The 23,036-nt window shown below is 37.1% G+C and overlaps 1 protein-coding gene across 4 annotated transcripts in view; it reads right to left on the reverse strand.

Moving 5' to 3' along the window:
* Positions 1 to 18,712, reverse strand: part of xirp2a (xin actin binding repeat containing 2a) — a 39,055-nt gene extending 20,343 nt beyond the window's left edge. For 2 of the 4 annotated variants that reach the window (XM_017482030.3, XM_017482031.3), the window contains exons 1-3: positions 18,586 to 18,712; positions 18,097 to 18,452; positions 1,196 to 1,298 (exon numbers count right to left, since the gene is read on the reverse strand). In XM_017482030.3, coding sequence (XP_017337519.1) covers positions 1,196 to 1,298; positions 18,097 to 18,452; positions 18,586 to 18,676 — 550 coding nt within the window. In that variant the 5' untranslated portion in view covers positions 18,677 to 18,712. Of the gene's footprint in view, positions 1 to 1,195; positions 1,299 to 1,404; positions 1,511 to 8,292; positions 8,348 to 18,096; positions 18,453 to 18,585 lie in introns of those variants that run through there. The other 2 variants (XM_017482032.3, XM_017482033.3) reach the window with 2 other exon arrangements.
* Positions 18,713 to 23,036: the final 4,324 nt, after the last annotated feature.

A 23,036-nucleotide genomic window follows, 5' to 3' on the forward strand; every position in this document is an offset into this window, starting at 1 on the left:
GAATCGAACCTCGGACCCTGGAGGTGTGAGGCACACACGCTAACCACTAAGCACTTCTTTTCTATATATTTTTTTAATTAAAAAAAGATATATACATTTTACAATTTTCTTACCAATATACCCTGGAAGATGTAAACATTTGCACTCAAGCTTTTGAAGAATTCTAGGCATATTTAGGCCTATTGTTCTTTTGTTCTTTTTCACTTTATTCAACCCTATCTCTATTGACATAAAATAGTTTCATATGTTACAGTACATATGAAAGCTTTCATTATTAACTCAAGACCAGGGCTTAATGTAAATCTCCTTATACATCAGTACATATTAGTTACATTGTGTAACAATGTATATTTTTTAAAATAAATATTTTTGTATTTATTTTGTATTTATTGTAATAAATATTACAATATTTATGCCAATGTTAAATCTATAACACCACAGTTTTCTAGCTTCAGCATCTGATTTGATTTCACTTACTGATAAAAATATGATTTGTGTGTATGTGTGTGTATGTGCAAGCATACTGTTTCATGTAAGTGAAACATTATAAACATGTTTATCTATTTAAAAGCAGAGTTGATGGGCAGATTAGAAAGACGTGTGACTCAGTGGTTCAGACACGCTTAAATTTAACACACAACACGTCACCTCACATAACAAGCTAAATCTAAAAGCCTCTAAATCATTCAAAGCTGCTGAGTTGCTAACATGCTACTAGGATGCATTCATGCTTAAACATGTACAAAAGCACGCACACACACACACATACACACGCACTCTAAAAACAATCAGAAAATGTGTGTAAAGACTGTATTTGAGATTAAATAACAGATAAATTAAACCGTAATAGTAGCGTAACAGAGCAAAACATTATGATAATGGGATAATATACATTATGTGTGCACGTGCACACACATATACACACATAAAGCCTGGCATGTCATCACACTTGTCAACATGTCACACAGAAATACAGATGGGACTTCAATCATGTCACCTTGAAAACACACACGCACACACACACACACACACACACACGCACGCACGCACACACACATGCATACACACATGCACACACACACACACACACACACACTACAAAACAAACTCGCAGTGCCATTTTGAACACGGCATAGTTCCTGTCATCATCATTATCCTCATCAAAGTAAAACTAGAAGTCCAGTGTGGTACTCACAGTCACTCATCTCTTCACTCTGATTGGACACCTGGTTCTCCGATGATCCCTTGCTCCTTTGATCTGTGAGCCTGCGAGTGGATGAGGACGAGCCTTTCACTTCCTAGGGAGAACGGGAACACGGAGGAGGACGAAGAAGATGAGGAGGAGTGGTTACACACCGGAATAATCTGCTGACCTTGCTCATTTGCATCAACCAGAAAGTTTACCTATGTGTGTAAAAGTGGATAATAAAGATCCGTTTGACTGTACACTGTGTGCGGGTGTGCGTGTGTGTGTATATGTGTGTGTGTATATGTGCATGTGGGTTGTGCATGTGTGCATTCCTTTTAACATTAACAGCATATCAACAGTTTAATATTTAATATGTTCTGGTGAAATGGAACGCTGTGGCAGATTAGAGGGCTGAGTCAACATCAGCGTCCTTGACAGAAGAACACCCTGCACATACCACATGCTGAAATAGGAAAATAATCAACAAACTGGTGCGATGAAGCGGAGTCTGAAGGTGATTATTTTACAATAACAGCATGTCCTGAATTGTTTTACTTCTCTTCCAACATAGCAATTTGCCAACAACTACAATGTTTTAATTAATTAAAGAGCATATTGTCATTTTTATCCGTTTGTAGTTACATTTAACGTTGTGGAAAGACCACAAAACAAGTTTGTTCCTTTTATCACTCACTTTAGAGCAGCTATAAATAGTCATAACTACAAAAAAAAAAAAAAAAAAAGAAAGAAAAGAAAGAAAAGCACAAACTGAAGACTTTCCTGTTGTGGAAAACTTCCTTTTAGAAAACAAAAGTTCTCAGATCATGTTGTGAGTCAGTGTGTGTAAACTGTAACTATAGAAATGATAACATATTAGAACGAGTGCATTAATATAAACCTGAATAAACTACAGTCAGAATTACTGGTGTGGAAAATGAACACTTTCTGACCAATCAGAATGGAGAATTCAACAGCACCGTGGTATAAAAATCATTTGTATCAGAAAAATAATTATTCATTGATCAGTTTCATGCACTGCTTTACCCCATTAATATATCCGAGCTCCTTTCCCTTCACTTCTCCTCATTATTCTTGTGTTCGTATAACATTTGCAAATCAAATATCCTCCCCTGTGGTGTTACCACGACAACCACTCAGCTGGATAAGGCCATACAAAATAGCAGGAAAAGCAACGATGACACTATGTGCCAACACCCACACACACACACGCACACGCACACGCACACAAATACAAACACATGCACGACAAGGGTCGAGGGAGTGTATGCTACGGAGAGTCGTGTTACGGCGTGTTAGAACCACATAGTCTGGACTATGCTGAGGTCAGAGATCACTAAGCCTGGCAGAAAACAGGTGTTACAATTCATTCAGAGAAAAAAAGATGATGAGAGAGGTTTAAAGGAAATGATTGCAAAGGCAGTACCTGCAACAAATGTTTTAGTCAAACGAATAAGTGATCTGACCTGAATTAAAGATTAATTCAATGAAATATGTTAAAGGTGCAATATGAAATCTTTCCTGATCTCATTTCAAGGATGCCTTAGATTCTGAATTCATTCAAGTCTAGCTGGTGTTTTTCCTTCCAGATTCTGTTTACAATTTTTCACTCTGAAATTAGTGGTTTTCAGATAACTATTTGGCTACTGTTAGCCAGCATTGATTTCATTTTGTATAATGGCTTCTAATAATTATGTTCAGATGATTAAAAACTGTTCAAGTGTAGCAGATGTCTGTTTATGATTTAATATGCATTAAAATATTGACGTGTGTGTGTGTGTGTGTGTGTGTGTGTGTGTGTGTGTGTGTGTGTGTGTGTGAGAGAGAGAGAGAGAGAGAGAGAGAGAGAGAGGGAGATGGAGAGAGAGAAACAGATACAACAGATACAGAGAGAAAGGGGGGGGTCCTGTTTGTGTGAACAGCAGTGAGAGGCTCTCATCACTCAGCAGGCTCTGTGTGTGGTAAGTGGACATTTTTAAACATTAGTCACCAAGCTGCAGTTAGACAAACAAGAGTATATGGCAGCGTTAAAGCACCACACTCACTCACTCCACACTCACTCACTCACTCACTCCAACCCCGCCCCCCAGTCTCTCTCTCTATCTCTCTCTCTTTCATACACACACACACACACACACACACACACACACACACACACACACACACACACACACACAAAGCCTTCATGTGGGGGATGCATGTACAGTATGTTTTGTTTCAGTTCACAGCTCGGCTAAATATTTCTGGCTGACTGATCCTCTATTCTATTCTGTTACACATATATTATATATTACTCTCAGTTCTACTTTATTGAATATAATTCCATTCTATTCCAGTGGGAATAATTTCATTCTACTAAACAATATATGTAACGAATATATTCAGTTGACTAAAATGTTGTCCTAGTGAACATAATATTCTATTCTAGTGAATGTGATTCTACTCTATTGAACACAATTCCGTTCTATAGTATTATATATAGTATAGAATATAGTATTCCCATTGTATTGAATATATTCCATATTATTTTCTATTCCATTCATCTTTCTAATAAGGATATCCATTTGTATTATAGTGAATAGAATTTGATTGCACTAAATAATCGATTCTGATAAATAAAGTCTATATTGTGCTAGTTCTGTTCTAGTGATTGCAGTTCTATTGTATTCTATTAACTATAGTTCTATCCGAATGAATAAAGTATTCTTTCTATTCTAGTGAATTTCTTTTTTCTTTCCTCACCCTAGGATCAAATTCTGTTCAATAGACTAGATTATATTCTATTGAATTTGATTCTAATGAAACAGTATTCTATTTTATTGAATATATTAGCATATATTATTTTCTATTCCATTTTAATAGAATTTTAATCTAATGAGCACATGCTATTCTGATGAATGGATACTATATTTTTCTAGTTCTATGCTATTATATTATAGTGAATGTGATTAGATTCTACTGACTATACATCTATTCTGTTTAATAAATTTTATTAACTCTATGTCTATTTTAGTGAATATGTTCTATTCTATTCTACCCACTGTCCTATTTATTGAATATATTCGATACTACTCTATTCTATTCATTAATAGATTCAGTATGTTTTATTGAATATATATTCTGTTCCATTGTAATGGATCTAAAAACATGGTGTATTCAAATTATAATTGGGAATGTATGCTTTTGACACTGGAACTCAAACATATGATATACTCATTAAAGTGGTTAAACTCATGTGAACTCTGTTCCTGGGCAACCGCCAAATATCAAAATGCTTGCAATGACTGGTATTCTGTCTTATGATTCTTTTTCTGCTAAGACAGATAATACAAAATTGGGCATCATCAATATAGAATCATTGGCAGCACTTGCACCATGCCATACACCAGTCATTCCTGATATGATATGCTGTCATAAGTTGTCATTATGTTAGAAGTAATTGTAATAATCGTTGTCATAATGTTTGTCACAACAGGTTGTCTTATGCATTTTTTTTTTCTAAATGTGCTATAGTAAAAAGTATGGTGTGCCAGACTTTAATTAATGAAAGAAATGGTGTTGTATAAGAGTAATAAAATATTTCGGGACATGCTGTTTGAGGAAAATAATCAGCCACGAGGTAGCAAAAGTAAGTCTGCTTCATGTTGGCCGAGGTTTATTTGTTTCCTATAGCAGCACAAAATAATTTATTACAAAATTTAAATGATGATTTAAATGATTCACATAAATTAAAATATAGATCTTTAGATCTACCGTGCTCCTGCCATGTTGAGAGATTACATCACAAACAAGCAATTTTGACTTCTGTGAACTCGTGAATACCACAGCGGGAGGTTGTTCATATGGAATCTTCTCAGAAACCTGTTGAACACAGCCCTGATGGAATGTAGAATAAATGACGGCTGATGCCTATGTCATGTGTTAAGACATGAGAAGGACTGCCACACATCCTGAATACCTAACATCTTGTCATAGAAGCATGAATGATTGCAGCCATGCCTAGACGCACAGTCCCGTTTTAACAAAGCCGTAAGCATAAACCAGTCACTGCGAGAGAGCCACTTTTAGCCTGAGCTCCACTCATAGATTTAGCTATGAGTCTGTACTGAGGCCTGGATGACAGCACGCCTGTGTGTTCTTCACTTTTAGACATGAGGCCACCCTGTGCACCACTCAGCCTATAATTAGCATCCCTTGCATGACAAGACTTAAGCAAGAGACGGAGCACTGGACTGCTACTGTTAGCCTGGAGTTATCTTACACAAAATAGTATTATTATTGTGCTGAAATAGAGCACGGCTTTACAACAGGCTTATCACTTATACAATAGGAACAGTAACAGCTGGTCATACAGTATGCTTAACAGCCTGTCAGTAAACAGTTGTATGGTGAATGCAAATGTTCAACCTGGTGTATGTTCCAGGAAGTCCTCTCATGTTTACGTGTTATGATGCGTCCTAATTTTGTTACAACAACAAAATTTGTTTAATATCAGCTTGCTATTCGAATAATCAAATCATCACTCTACTGTCTAACACAACACGCCAAAGTTTTGTTTTGCTCCAGATCTGGTATTTTGAAACACAGAACGTCTTCTCCTGGAAATACCGAAAGGAATCTCTGTCCTACATGCAAAAGATATTAGAACACATTCTTTAGAGGTTGTCCTATTTACAGGAAGATATAAATAATCAAAACATCATATTGCCCTCTGTTGGTTAGCATACGCAAGCATGCCTTTTAGTAACCATGAAATGACAAACATTTCACTACCAGATCAGTTTAACCTTCAGTGTCACTCTTTAAAAAAGCCGTTTAAAAGTTTTCATGCCCTCTGCTGTCTGTGACGTGAATTACAAATGCAATGCAAACACTGACAAGCCTTTAATTTCCCACAGACTGGCCACGCCCAATTTGTTATATACACACCCTCATTTTCATCTCAGGTTTTTGGTCACCTGCTAATAGCCAAAAGTATGTGGACACCTTACCATCAAATTCATATGTGCTTGCTAAAAATCCTGTTCTAGATTTAGTCCCCCGTTACCCTTATATTAAGCTCCACTCTCCTGAGAAGGCTTTCCAGTAGATTTTGGAGCGTGGCTGTGGGGATTTATGACCATTCAGCTGCAAGAACATTAGTGAGGTCAGGCTCTGATGTTGGTGAAGAGGTCTGGAGCGCAGTCGGCATGCCAGTTCATCCCAAAGATGTTCAGTGCGGTTGAGGTCAGGAGTCTGTGCAGGACTCTCAAGTTATTCCACTCCAACCTTAACACACCATGTCTTCATGCAGTACGCTTTGTGCACAGAAGCATTGTCACGCTGAAACAGGTTTGGGCTTGAAGGGAAAACGTAATGCTATAGCACACAGAGACATTCTAGACAATTCCGTGCTTCCAACTTTGCGGCACCAGTTGAGGAAGGCCCACTTATGGGTGTAATGGTCAGGTGTCCACATACTTTTGGCCATATAGGATATCTTATGACAGCCACCAAATAGGAAAGATGAAGGTTAGCACATACTTCCTCTAAGACACGTGAAGACAGCCAACTGCATCTTTAAGACAGCAAACTGCTGCTTATGCTGTGTTACAGGGCAGCATAATGCACTCAGAAGACAGCACTCTTCTGCATACATGAGCTCACAGACACCTATGATTAGCTAGTGTCATTGTAATTGACAGGAGAGAGAGAGAGAGAGAGAGAGAGAGAGAGAGAGAGAGAGAGAGAGAGAGAGAGAGAGTATGCCACCCAGAGAGCACGGTCAATTTTGCTCACTTGGCTCCCAGACATGGATTACTGTGGCATCATCAAGATTTGAGCTTGTGATCTCCTGAGGACAGGGAGAACCCTTTTCCGTTGGACCACTCAAAAGCCATGAGGAAATGTGACAAACATGCACGCAATTCCAGCTGAGGCAGGAAAATGTAAAAAGCTTGGAATAAAGAAACAAACCAGATCAACTACAGAGCATGTTGTAAATAAGGAATAAAACAAAACAGGGTGTGCTGTTATAGGAAAATGATCAGGGTGACACAGAGGTACCATCACCAAACTGAAGTTGATTCTTTCCCTATAATCCTATTTTCCAAATTATACCACATCAATCTGCCAACGATCCTTTATTTCTTGATGAATGCAACATCATACTTTTTATCCGTTTAAGTTACAGTTACTGCTGTGGAACATCCACAAAACAAGTACGCTCCTAGTATTACTTATATATATTTTATATGCATAACATTTTATATTCCTTTCATGTAGTGTGTTATAGAGCTGTTTTTGAATGTAAAAACATCGGCAAAGTTTCAAAAACCAAAGCGCACGACAAACGGAGTTATTGACTCCCAAAGAAGGAAGCGATTCTGAACAGCTGAAACGAGTTGTTAGTAATTCCAGACTTTAGTTCCTGTACAAACCTACATAGGTTTGTAACAAAAAGCCCCGCCTCTGATCTTCATTGGCTGCTCGCTGACAGCGGTAGACGAATCACAACAGATTGGGACATCTGACCAATCAGAGCAGATTATGCTCTCTGAAAGGAGGAGTTTAGAATGAATAGTTTAGAACGGATCATTTAACGAGTCGTTTGTGACGCGAGGGGAAAAAAATGAATGATTTTTGATCTTGGATGCATGTAAATCTATTGTATGCGACCTTTAAAACAAAATTAGGCACATTTAAAAACCATAATAGGTACGCTTTAACGTTACAGCTTTACTGCAGACTGTTTCAAAGTGCTCACAATGGACACTCCTTCCAAAAATGCTAATGCTAATGTCTCCTCAGAGGAAACATCGCCATATCAATGATTTACAAGTCCCTGTGCGAGCTGTTACTACAGAAAATAATGTAGAACGAGTGCATTAATATAACCCTGTGATTTGTAGTCGGAACTACTGTCATGCTGCTGTTTTGGAAAATTAATCAACATTTTCTGACCAATTAGATTTGAGAATTGAACAAAGCTGCATTATAATAAAAAATATCTTTAGATATATATAAGGTCTAGAGACATGTTTAAATGTAACACAGAGCACCTTTAAAGCACACAGATTGCCAGGAGGAGAGAAAGTCTAACAGACCTCGCTGCTGCTCTTCCTGTCCATCTCCCTGTGTTCCCTTGCCTGCTTCATAAATCATTCAAGTGAACCAGAGAGAGAGATACAGAATGAGAGCGACAGAGAGAAAGAGGGAGCAGAAAGTCTGTGAATTATTAAACCACGCTGAGGAATAGAGAGGTCATGTTTCATGTTTTAGTTTGCCAAAGTAGCTGGATCTGTACCAGTTCTCTCTTCCTCCTCAGAAACGAGTAACGATTTAATACATTCTTCAATCCACTGCACATGTGGCAGCAAAAACACATGGAAAGAGGAAATTCAGGGTTCAAGTGAACTATAGCCAAGAACATTGTAGAGATTTCAGATTAGATTTCCTCTGGCTGAAATGTGACATTGTTCTAAATGGCCTCGCTGCACATTAATAAATGCTCAGATATTTGAATATTTGTTGCATTATTATTTAGTTATTCATCTTAAAGCAGGTTATTGAGTAATTACTACTAATTATTTAGTAATTACAGCGAAACTAGCAGACACACTGACTAATTTAATTTATCTTAGTAGTAGTAGTATACTATTTAACAGTAAGTAAGTAGTATCTTGTATACACTGTATACCTGTGGGGTGAATTTAAAATTTAAAAATTAAATATATAGTTCTGAAAATGACTGGCTTTAAAGGCAAGTAATGTTATAGCACCTTAAAATATGATTATACCAAAAGGTGAAAAGTGATTTTGAGAGTCGGCATCAGATTAACCCTCTGCTGCATTGAATTATTACATTTACACTAAACAATTGGGGGGGATTTTATTTTGACAAGTATCATATTGTCAAAAATAACAAGTTGTATGAGATTACAATTCCAGTTAATGCATTTTCCAGACTATAAATTGCAGCATTTTCTGCCATCTAGTAAGCATGTAAAAGTGATATCTTCTGTAACGAATTACAGTTGTAAAAAGTATGTGGATGGATTTACTCACTCAAACTACATACAAAAATCAGATTCAAACATTTGGGTGAAGTATCTTTTTAATTTTTTCTCTTGAAAGGTAAACTTTAGAAAATAAGGTGAAACTGCAAAATAACTGAAATTACAACAGTTTTTCTTACTTGGCACATGAAAACATGTAAATATTCTATCGTAAATATACCATTTTGCTATGTAGGCCTGTTTCAATTCATGAATGCACATAACAGTTCCATTATCACATATCACTTACATGTTACCATTTAACAGAATAATATAAACTTGTATAAATGACAAAAAATAAATGTTAACTTATCTCAGATAGCATTTAAATTTTTTTACTTTAAGTAATTTTGCCTATTGAAAAATTAATCACATTTTGAGTGCCCTCTGATGATGACCTTCATCATGTCACGTGACCGCAAAAAATGAAGTGCAAACAGCACTTCCTGGTCATGTGACATAGCTTTTTTATGTCAAAGTTAAAGCCCCCCTTTTTCCAGTTACAGAGGAAAATAGTAGTTCTGTATTATTGCCTGTCAAAAAAATTTGAGATAAATTGATTAGGCTTATATCTGTTTCTTTACAACACAAACAGTAGCTATACAACAATATACACAAGAACAGTAGCCATACAACAACAATCACCTTGTGACTTTGACTGTGTAAGTCCCACTTGTTAGTGAAATCCCAATTGTTAAAGTGGCTCCTTACATAATGCAATATTAGGAGGAAGATATCCTTGGCAAGGTTAAAAAGTAGAGATGCACCAATACTTAATTTCTCAGCCAATACGGATAACCGATTATTCAGGGTGATATCGGCCGATAACGATACCCGATACCGATAGTTCTGCCTTTTATGCCTTCTTTTAATTTAATAATAATTAATTCCACAATTCTGAAAGAAATGCAAATAAAAACTTTATTCTCTCCATTTCAACAAGTTGTTTGACAGTAACTGGTCTCATAAACTGAAAACCCATTACTCTAACATTAACACATGAACTCAATTCTGAAGATTAAAGCAAGATTTCTTAACTTGCTGAATGTTATTAATTATTGAATGTTATTAATTCATATTAACATTGACTGAATTCTAAAAAAAAACCCTGTTAGGCTTCACATTCACTCACCACAAACAAAAGCATTTCTACTTCATCACTGACATCAAACTGGTAATATATAATATACACTTTTTTTTATATATTAACATTAACTGGATATGAAATACATTACTCTACAAATATATTTTTTCTGTGCAATATATACTTTTTTGTCACTCAGCTTCATTTAAATCTTTCAACGGTGTACTGGCGCTTTAATTCAGCGCGAGCAGCTCGAGTAGTGCAGCAAAAAAATGTAATAATTAAAATTAGACTTGACGCCGAAACTCCCGCTTCACTGCTGCAGCGTCCGGTGTAAAATTTTATCAGTGCAGAGATTACAGAGCTTACAGACTGCAGTTTTGTCGTCATTCCACACAAGAGACATCATCTTTACACACAGCACAAAATCAATGTGTTTTCCCGCCCTCTTTTGATTGACAGGATATAATCGGCCCTGATCATCCGATGTTTTTAAATTATCGGCCGATACATCGGTGCATCTCTATTAAAAAGTAAATTAAAATCATTTCCCCATTGTTTTGGTAAAACACATTTTGTAGGGGTATTAAATTAAACCTCTTACACCTAAAAAAAAAGAAATCAAAAAACTAAATTTTGGTCAAACATTTTTCGTCTTGTTTTGGTTGCCAGAATTCAACATCAGTTACATCTTGTGAATTTTCCCAGACCACCACACATTTGTAGTCTTTTCCGGTCGCCATTTTGAAAACATGGATGGAGGAATTAACATATTGAAAGTATTAAATAATATAAGACAATTAAAAATTATCAGTTTCTACCAGCAGGAGAAAATATGACTGGCCCAATTTGACTAGCACATGTTTGAGAGGAACATGCTACGTTATATTAGAGCACTGAAACACCAAGCTGAACATTTTTATTAAATTTGTGAGCAGCTTGTTTAAAGATGCACTTAGTATTATTTACAATAGTTTTTTTTTTTTTTTTTTTTTTGTGTAAAATATACCTTAGAAAAACTGTTATTCACAAAATAGCCTTGAGCCTTGAAGTGAATTTGGCGGATTTCTTGATTTTAGGCTTTTCTGGGCCAGAAATTAGCTCCGTCCCCAAGCTGGAACACATCCCTGAGCTTTCTCAAGAAAACGTAACTCATAAGGCATGTGTAGTTTATGTAGAACACGTGGGGTTGGATGGAGCAAGATGATGGCCGGTTACTTAATTTTTTTTTAAAATTACATATGCAATTCAAGACAGCAGGGGGAATCCAAAAAATACAAAATGCCCCTGTAAAAAAAATTACAGACTGCCCCTTTAAATTCTGAGCAAAGCATTTAAACAGATAGAAATGGTATGAAAATTGTAGTTTGGCTTGTTTGTTTGACATTTCGACATATTATTAACTTTTATCAAATGCAAATGGTTGCCATTTTTAAAATTCATGTTAGTTGAAGCTCATTGCGGCACTTACAATCTGTAATCAGTGATATATACTAAGCAGCCTGAAGAAGCGGGATTTGCTTTTTTTATGTTTTAATTGTGGCGGTTACTCAGAAATGAGCCAGTTAACAAGGATCTTAATTTCAATCTAGGGCTTGATTTTATAGTAAAATCCCACACCACTTGATGTGGTGGGTGAGACCACATCTGCATCTCTGCCACGTTTCACGAGTCTTTACTACTAAACATGGCTCGCACTGTACATACCGAGGTTTAGAAGGTCAGATATATAACGTTGAACAAAGACAAAAATTCAACCACGTGTTTTTTTTCTGTTGTGCAAAACACAACAGAAGAGGATTTCGTTAGTTACAGAGGTTTCGTTAGTTTTTAATGCTGAGCTGTCATTAAAGGAATACTCAAAACCTTTTTAAACTAATCTCTATCCATCGCATCCGTAGAATACTGTATGTGTGATTACCACAGACAAAGAATTTCAATACTTTTCCCTGTGCTGAGAAATTAACACAATACCTTCTAATGGCAGTCTAATGGGCTGAGGGTTTTTGGGGCAGTCAATAAACCGTAACAACCTGCATTTTTGTCTTATTACTATACTTTCAAGAGAGAGAACAAAGAGATGCTAATGAGAGAACATATATTTACAGCTGCTATAACGTAAGTGATAACATTGTCACGGAAGTTCCACAACTATAAATGGATAAAAAGTATGACATTCTGTTTTTTTTTTTAATAAATAAGAAATGATAACGCTGGCAAATTGCTGTAGTATAAGAGGAAGAAATCCCCGTAGGATGTGCTGTTACAGGAAAATAATCAATTTCAGGGTGGTAAGAGTAACTCTGATTCACATCAGGCCACATTGCACCACGTTGTTGATTATTTTCCCGTAACAGCATATCACAGGGTGTTTTATTCCTTACATATGCAACAAATACGGTAGCTAGAGATTAGCTTGAGAAATTGAAGGAGTATTCCTTTAAATGTTTCTCAGAAACATGGGAAACACCAGCACACACACACACACACACACACACACACACACACACACACACACGCATGCACACACACAGATTTGTACACAGAAATGCACACAGACAAAGTAACAATATGTTATTTCAATTTTATTTCTGGACTCTCTCTGCAACACTGGGTTTCTTATAAATAGCCCTATAATTTGCTGTGTGTGTGTGTGTGTGTGTGTGTGTGTGTGTGTGTGTGTGAATGAATTGGCAGCCTCTGGCTGCTTCAGTGTGTTAGTTTGCTGTTATTTTGACAGATCGGATGAGTGTGATTCTACTTTTGGCGAGTTTGTGTTAATTGTGGTAAAGCAGTTATTATCACTAAGAGATTTTTTATCTTCGCCACAAGACAGACCTACATCTGACTGGTAAAGTTACAGCTCCATTGATTTCTTGGTGGAAAATAAAAACTGGACATTTTTAAAATTTTATTTAATCTACAAAGCATAATTCAATGTTCATTTAATTAAGTGATCTCCTATTGAATCCCATTACAACTGATAGATTACTGAAGTCTTTAAATAATTTCTGTGTGTCTCATTAAGGTGTCTAATGACAAAATATTCAGCACATTCATTTTGCTCAAACTCTCTTCCTGTGAAGTATCAGCGGGAATCAGGAAAATATCCATAACAAGACAAACAGAAAACACTGACCTTTCACATAGTTGGAAAATGTAATAAAAAGATATCAAAAGTGTTTAGCAACAGTGACAACCAAGGAGTGGATGAAAAATAAGCGAACAGATTTCACAAAGGATTTAGCAAACATCCAAACACCACAGCAGGAGACCTTAAAAGTCCTTAGAAGTGAATAGATTTATTAATATCATAACATTCACCTTTTGACCATTTTCATTACTGCTGAAAATCTGTAACACCTAAGCTGCATTAAATGTCGTGCTCGTCTTAGGGTGTGCAAACTTTTGCATTCAACTGTGCCTCATTTACATTTACATTTATTCATTTAGCAGACGCTTTTATCCAAAGCGACTTACAAATGAGGATATACAAGCAAAGCGATATATCAAGCGGAGAACAATAGAAGTAGTGCTACCGTACAAGATTTTTAATTGAGTTCTAGAGGAGAAAAGTGCAAAGATTAGTGGTGTAGAGGTTTTTTTTTATTATTATTATTATTATTATTTTTAAGGATAATGTGGGTTTGGCGTTGTAGGAGTTGGTTAGGTGTTCACGGAAGAGGTGGATCTTTAGCTGTTTTTTGAAAATAGTGACAGATTCTGTGGTCTGGATTGAGGTTGGAACTTCATTGCACCACTGAGGAACATTTAGTGTGAAGGTTCTGGAAAGGGACCTTGAGCCACACTGAGTAGGCACTACTGATCATCGGTGATCAATCGAACACAGATTGCGTGAGGGAACAGAAGCCTTCAGGAGAGTGTTGAGGTAGGAGGGCGCTGTTCCAGACAAGGTCTTGTACGTGAGCATCAAGGCCTTGAATTTGATACGGGCGGCTACAGGAAGCCAGTGGAGGGAGATGAAGAGGGGTGTGACATGGGTCCTTTTGGGCTGGTTGAAGACAAGGCGTGTGGCTGCATTCTGAATCATCTGAAGGGGTTTGATGGAGCGGGCTGGGAGGACCAAGAGTAGTGTGTTGCAGTACTCCAGTTTTAATATGACAAGAGCCCGGACTAGTAGTCGTGTAGCCTGTTTGGTGAGATAGAGTCTGATTTTCTTGATGAAGGTCACATGGCATGAGGGCTCATTGGTGAGAATGAAAACGATGTAAATCATATACTATGTCCTCATCACCAGATCTCAACCCACTTGAACACTTATGGGAGATTTTGGAGAGTTGTTAGCACTTTATAAAATCATCATCATCATCAAAACACCAACTGAGGGAATGTGTTTTGGAAGAACAGTGTGTTCACAGTGATTTGCAGAATCGGTGTTGAGGTGCACTGAAGCTGTTCTGGTGGCTCATGGTGGACTAACACCTTGCTAACGCACATTGTATTGTTTTTCCCTTTAATTTTTCACACATCTGCATGCTATTAAAATTGAGATATAAGTAATAGAGGATTGAAAGGATGTTCCTTTCAATTCCTTTGGAAAAGCTGAAAATCTTTCCCTCACACTGCGCTCCCTCTTTTTAAACCGAACATATGCACAGGCGTGCCAGAAAGATGACTCACGTGTTTCTGAGTCACTTGCTAGGGTTATGAAATGGTTGATAACACACTGTAGGACTCTGACAGGACAGAATGGTTGGTATGGAAGTTCTGCTGACCATTTACAGCCGACTATATTTCACATCTATGTTTGTTTGGAGCACTTCTGAGGACTAGCATGTGATTTAATCGTCATGTTTAGTTTCTGTTTGTCTTCTTCCATACTTACTACTGGTCACTTTGAGCCTACTGCACAACGTAGAGGAGAGTTTTTCCACATTCTTCAGTCAAGTTTGCAGTCGTCCGCCTCAAACATTGATTTTAGTTACCGAGTGCCCTTTTCACTAAGGAATCAAGGAATGTGTGAAAACATTAGCTAAGGCTAACTATCAACAGCTTAATTTCTAATCTCTCAATTATTAGCTAACATGATAATAATTATCCGAATGCCAATAGCTAGTTGCTACAATACAATATCAAACTCGAATGATAAATACAAAGTGTACACCGCAAATGATAGAGTACACTGATGGATACTGGGCCTCATTCTTGTTCTAACATCTTTTGAAAGTTTAGATTTGTTAGCAAATTAGATCTGAAAATGCTAAAATGCTACAGATACTTAACGCCAGATTAACGTACAGTAACAAAGTGTTTGTAGTGTGTTACTTCCCACCTTTGACTGTAACACAATTAACTTTAACTAGGAAAAAAATTCAATATGGATTTAACAAAGCACTGCTTTGCTAATTACTACTTGACTGATTGATATATTTTTAAATTAAACACCCATTTTGTTTGATGCACTGCTGTGGGTTGAGAGTTAGTTTCAATGGAAGGCATGTGCACCCAAACATAGCCAAGGGTGCCAATACTTTTCGGTTTTAGTGTAAATACAGAGAAATTACAAAAAATACAAGGATTTGGTTCAATCTTAATGAATGTCATTAATGTAGGGCAGTAGATAGGGTGTACAGCAGCATTATATTATAGTGTATGTATGGAGCAAACAAGGTGACTTTTGCCATTTGTGATCTTGGTGTCACTTATAGATGGTGCCTAATGTAAAATTAAGCTACATATAGGCAAACATTAAACATTTCTCAGGCAAAATTAATAAAAAATCTATTTTTTTTTTTTAGAAAAGAAACTTTGCCAGACAGTCACAACACTACAGAATTTTTTTTAACTCCGCCCACATGTCCCGGCTTGACTTACGTTGTACCTGGGAATGGAGGTACAATCACTCTTAAGTCGCTTTGGATAAAATAGTCCACCATTTGGGGGGAAAGAAGGAAAATTAATCAATAATAAAAGGCATAATAAAAGTTTCAGATAACACTGAGTCATTCCCGCAGTCCCGCTTGGCTGAAGCAATGAACGTGGCAATCACGAGGGATTTAAATTTGGATATCAAGTGTTCAAGTTGCGCAAAGGAAAAAGAGAAACAGCTGGTTCTCCTCAGACCATTCTTTTACTCACTCTCACACATCTCTTTCTCTTTCCATCCACTCTGTTTGTGTGTGTGTGTGTGTGTGTGTGTGTGTGTGTGTGTGTGTGTGTGTGTGTGTGTGACTGATATATAAACTCAAGATCCACTCCTAAAAACAGGCTCCTCAAGGGGTCTTTGTATTCTGCTCTTTCATAAGGAAATCTGTTTTCTCTTTAAGGTTCTAGAACACAGATTTAACCGAGGGGTGAACACAAGCTGCCTGAGGGGCAGGGGTGAAAATATAAAAAGGACACCCCCTACATGCAGTGAGTTAGGGGGCAGTTTGAACAGGAGCACATAGATTTTTTTTCTACCATAGAGGCACCCCAGGTGCTAATTTTCTCATTTTCATGCATACAGGTGAGCCTATAGGGCACCATTTCTCCACTGGAAGGGCACCCATAAGGGTATATTATATTTTCTCACCTATAGTGAGCATCAGGTTTTCTCTGACTAGAAGGCACTTTCTCACATTTTATCTTCCATAGGGGGACACTAGTGGGCATTTTATCATGTTTATTTACTATAGAGGCACCCTAGAGGGCATTTTATAAAACTTCATCTACCATAGGGAACCTTAAATGGGAACTTAATCATATTTTGTCTACCACAGGAGCAGCCTAGAGGGCACTTTATCATGTTTTATTTATTATAGAGGCACCCTAGAGGGCACTTTATCATGTTTTATATACCATAGGAGGACCCTAAAGCCTTATCATGTTTTTTCTGGTGTAAGGGCGCACTAGAGGCCATTTTTGTGCCATTTCTTTGACCAAGGGGGCATCCCCAAAAGTTCAAATGCCTTCAAAAGTCACTCAGTGTTAATCAAATGTAAACTTTAATAAAGTCTGAGAGCATTTGGATTTTTGGGCTCCTAAAGCTGTTCCACTTGGTACTTGGAAGCCTTTTTGATAGGGAAATCCTCTGCTTCCCCTTTTAGGGTTAGATCTTACAATTAACCTAGTGTACACATTTAAGCATAAATGTAAATCAAATACTATCACAGTTTATTAAAGTACCCATAACTTTTCATTAAAACCATTACTAATAATCTCTCTAGAACAATACACTGTCTAATATTTTTGGATGCCCTAAAGCTAGTTAAATTGGCCTTGGAACATTTGTACACTTTTAATATACCATGAATATGCATGAGATGTAAATTAAAAACCTTGTGGTCTCCCAAATAACCTCTTACCACTAACCTTAACTAACCTTAAGTAAACTAACTCACATTTATCACAGATGGACTCGAGCGGGATTTTAGTACGAGTCCTTATTTGCATTAACAATTTCTTGTGAATTGTTGAACTCAACATTACTCCTGTTAGAATGTAATGTTACCATAACAACTAAGATTTTGCTCATCAGTAACAGTAGCTGTGTTAGTTCTGTATCTTAGTACAGAGTTTTCTGTAGCAGTGTCATAATTTGTTTCATTATTTGCATATCAAATATGAGACTAGACACATCAATGACTTGTAACTATTAGTGAGTTCATATCCTTACAGAAATGCTCAGAAAGTGTACTTTAAATGTAATAAACCAATAAGACCCAAAAACTAATTTGTATTATTAGTATCAGAGTCACATTTCTGGCAGTCAAGCTGACTCAGCATAGGCACTTTCTTTCAGATATGGACTACATACATTTACTCACCGTGTTCTGTGTTGTTGGTTTCTCAAACATGCTCTTCAGGTTGGTGAGTGGGATGTCGAACCTCTCGATGCGCCTGCTCTCCTGCAGGTCCTCTTTGGCGTCAGCAGACCGTGTGTGTCCCGTAGCTTTCAGCTCCTCGCCTCTGCTTCCAGATTGAGTTTCCATTGTGGAAGAAATCGAACACCCGTCACTTCCCCCACGAGAGCTGAGCCGACTACTGGTGCTACGAGGACAGACACTGAGAGATGAAGAGATGGAGGGAGAGAAGAGGAAAAGGAAATGACCGAGCAGAGGATGTGGAGGAAGGAACGCGTGGCACTGCTGTGATGGTGTCTGGGAGAGAGACCCGGACAGATCTGCTCGCAGGGAAGAGAGAGGAAGGAAGAAAGTAGGGGGAGAAAAAGTTAGGCTACAAATTTCTTCCAGTAAACTCTCGTGCACATGTGTGCACACTCACACAGTCTCACACACACACACACACACACTCACAGGGGCAGGGAGAAAAAAGCTGTGTATAATCCAGGACACATTCACATGTGCCCAGCTGGGAGGAAATGAGCTTCACTGCTGAACAAATCATGGAAACATTAAAACAGCCCTCCCTTACCCAATGCCACTGCTTTTACACCAACACCCTTCCCACTCTCCACACACACACACACACACACAAACAATTCCAGTTTCCTTATTATGGTATCCACCCAGACTGAGGGAAACCTTAGCTGACCTGTACTTTTTAAGTGAAAAAACTAAATTTGTATTTTAAAAAAAATGTATTTGTATGTTTTAACCATTATTATTAAGAAATAAAACACATGGGGGCGTGCTGTTGTAGGAAAATAATCAATAACAAGGTTGTGTGATGAAGTGGAGTCACTGTCAACACCCTGAAGGTGTTAATTTCCTATAACAGCACATCCCAAAGTGGTTTATTCCTCTTATAACACAGCAATTTCCAACGATTTAAAACTAATTGTAATTTATTGATAAACAAGAAGTCATACTTTTTTTTATCTGTTTTTTGTTTAACATCTGTTACGCAAGTTAGTTTGTATTATCGAGCACACAGCCTAGTAAAGACCTTGACTTTAGATGCCAGGTCCAGAAGGGTTACTCACACAATATAAATTGGAAAGAGTGAGTGAGAGAGACAGAGAGAGAGAGAGAGAGAGAGAGAGAGAGAGAGAGAGAGAGAGAGAGAGAGAGAGAGAGAAATCATCCTAATGCACATGGTCCTAATGTCATGAGAAGCTGAGAGCTGTAAGCAGAGAATTGCTTCATCGGAGGAATGCATTATTCAACTCACAGAAACACAGCTCACTTACACACACACACACACACACACACACACACACACACACACACACACACACACCACAGAGCAATTCACCTACACATAATTTGCAGTAGTAATTTGTTTCGTCTGCCTGATAAGCATAACATTTCAGAAATTCATTGAATTCTCCAGTTGCTCGGCCTGGATCGTCAATAAAGACACAGCTAAGTGTCTCTTCCCATGACTTCATGAAGTCTTCCTCTCAGATCAGTTCATGAGAGGTTTATTGCCACAGACAGTGATGCTGTAGAAGTCAGTGTTTCCTGTAGAAGTCACTTGTGAGCTACTGACATGAATGGATTTTTCCCCATGGGTCTTGCACACGTTAGATTAATCATATTTATCATCTTCAAGTCAAGAATTTAAAAGCTTTTTTTTTTTTTTTTTTTTAATCTAACCTAGCTGAAACTAAAAGCTTAGGTTGTCACATGCAGGTACTGTGGTTATGTTTAAAATGTTGTGAGTTAGTAGATGGACTGCCGTATCAGCATAATATTAAATAAAATTAGTATTCATGGTGTTGTGCATCAGTAAACTGGTCTATATATTGTTATAAAAATTTCTCATGTTACCGATGAGAATATTTATGACAATATATCTGTAAAAAATACACGGCTGTTTTAGCGCCGTGGTGACCGGAATCTTTAGGGAAATTGAGTTTTTAGTACCACTGAGGTTACATCTGATACTTTAAAAACTGCAAATATTACAATAAATTTACCATTGTTAATTCATAGGACTGTATTGGATGTGAAAAATGGAAAAAAATGTGAGATTTACATTCAATTTCGATGCATTAGTCACGTACACCTGGCAACCTTGTACATGAGCGTTCTCAAACATATTCAGGTTTATTACAAGAGAATGAAAAAAAAAGTAAAAGAAGAAATATAAATAATAAAATATAAATAAGTTAACTGTTATTATGCTAACTATGAATACAAGCATAAAATATGACACAATAAACATAATGGCTATATTAAATGATAAAAATAATAATAATGATTATTATTAGTTATTATTAATATATAAATAGTAAAGCAGAAATAAAATACTATGAAAATAAATAAACCAATAGATAAAAAAAACAATATAGAGTTGAAAATTACAGTAACTATGAATACAAAAATAAAATACAAACCAATAAAATAAGTAAAATGAAAAGTAGTAAATAAGAATCTAATATTAAAAAACAAAAAACTATGTAAATAAGCCTAATTAAACTACAATGCTCAAATAAAATAAAAATAGTCCAATGAAAATTACAAATATTATAAAATATAATGAAAAAACACAAGTAAAATAATAAAAAGAATACAAATAATACAAAAATATTATATAAATAGGACTAGTTAAGTATTACACTAACTGTGAATGTAAGTATAAAATACACTACTATAAAATAAATAAAACAGTATATACCAAAATAAATAGAAATACAAAACAAATAGGACTAATTTAAAAAATAACAAAATATTTATAAGATTTATAAAATAATAATAAGACATTAACCAACCATGAAACAGAGGAAAATGTATACGAATAGGACTGAATTTGTGGGTAAAAAGTGAAACTTCTGGAAAGAAAATCATTATAAATTATTATTGTATTTATTCTTAGCTCACATTTCTCTGTATTTAACTTACAGGGATTAAATTTAGCCCCATGAGAAGCTACTGCTACTGAGACCAAGTTATGGAAAAATCCCAAACTACCCCATATTGCACATTTAGTGCACTAGATAAGACATTAAAGCCCATTGCTTTCATCCTCTATGTAGTGCACTTATAAAGAGAGTCAATTTCTATTTGGGAATCAGACCTAAATATGGCTTTGTTGATATGAAATAACTATAAATATTAACTGTTTTGTAAATTATTTGCTTCTGACTGTTTTAAATATTAAAATTCTTCTTTGGGATACGGAAAATTCCCAGAGAAAATAAAAACGCGGAGAAAAATATATATAATAACTATTTTTCCTCAGGGATACTACAGTTAGCCTGTTTAGCTTGGGAAGCTTCCCGCGCTTTTCCTTAAACGCTCGCACAGATGGCATAATGGCATGAGTAGGTTTTTTTTGTCCTGTCATCAGGATTTTTTTTCTTTCTGAAGCGGAAAAAGTGAGTCTCTCTCATTCTGCAGCTCTTATTCACTCAAAGAAGAGTGCAGAAGCAAACCGCACAGAGCCTCGGGGGGGAAACACACACCATTTAGGCCTTTTCATGCGGTTTAAAGACCACTTTGGCCTTATTGTGCTGTATAGAAGCCGAGCTCTGTCATCTGTCATATCTGTCATCTCTACCACAAACGATAACTTCTATTTCTGTAGACACTTGTTAAATAGAAGATAGTCTTTATATGGTTTGATATCCATATGCATGACTGTATAGCTTGTATAAAACATTTTGAACACAAGAAATTCCAGAAGGAATCTAAAAGAAATGTGATCTTGGGGGTAGAAAAGCAGAGAAGCGCTCCCTCTAGTGGTTATCAGTGTACAAACACTGACTACACATACACACACACACTACACATACACACTATACACACACACACACACACACACACACTACACACACACACACACACACACATACATACTACACACACACACACACACTACACATACATACTACACACACACTACACACACTACACACACATACACACATACACACACATACTCACACATACACATACACATACACACATACACACACATACACACACATACACATACACACATACACACATACACACATACACACATACACACATACACATACACATATACATACATACATACATACATACACACATACACACACACACGTACACATACATACATACATACTGTCACGCCTCGTTGGCAGAGATGGAAGCAGTTGCAGGTATACAGAATCAAAGCAGTAAAATCCAAAGGGAAAGGGAAAGTTCGTGGTCGTGAAACAGGCTGGGGTCAGGCGATCAGGCAAACAAACAAAACAAGGCAAGGCAGAAATCGAGGTCGGGGGTGGATGGTCAAAGTCACGTCAAAAATACACTATGAAACGGCTTGGACAATGACATGGAGCTGTTAACTGGGGGAGCTCTCCTCTGGGCCACGGCTGAATGGGAGCAGAGAAGCAGTACCATCTCATCCTTGGAGCAGTTGACAGCGCGATTTCGGCTGGTCTTCGATCACTCTCTGGATGGCAAAGAGACAGGGGAGGAACTGCTAACCCTAAAGCAAGGTGCACGCTGCGTTGCGGATTAAGCCCTCGATGTTCGCACTGTCGCTGCATGGAGTGGATGGAACGAGCCAGCTCTCAAGACTATGTTTCACGAAGGATTAAACTCGAATGTAGTGACAGACCTGGCCTGTCGCGATGACCAACTTACCATCGACCCACTCATCTAGGCAGATAGCCAGGTTAATGAGTGAGTCGATGGTGAGTTGGTCATTGCGACAGGCCAGGTCTGTCACTACATCCGGGTTTAATCCCTCGTGAAACATAGTCTTGAGAGCTGGCTCGTTCCATCCACTCCATGCAGCGACAGTGCGAACATCGAGGGCTTAATCCGCAACGCAGCGTGCACCTTGCTTTAGGGTTAGCAGTTCC

This window comes from Ictalurus punctatus, chromosome 12, assembly GCF_001660625.3.
Source record: "Ictalurus punctatus breed USDA103 chromosome 12, Coco_2.0, whole genome shotgun sequence".
In the NCBI taxonomy this organism is placed as follows: Eukaryota; Metazoa; Chordata; class Actinopteri; order Siluriformes; family Ictaluridae; genus Ictalurus; species Ictalurus punctatus.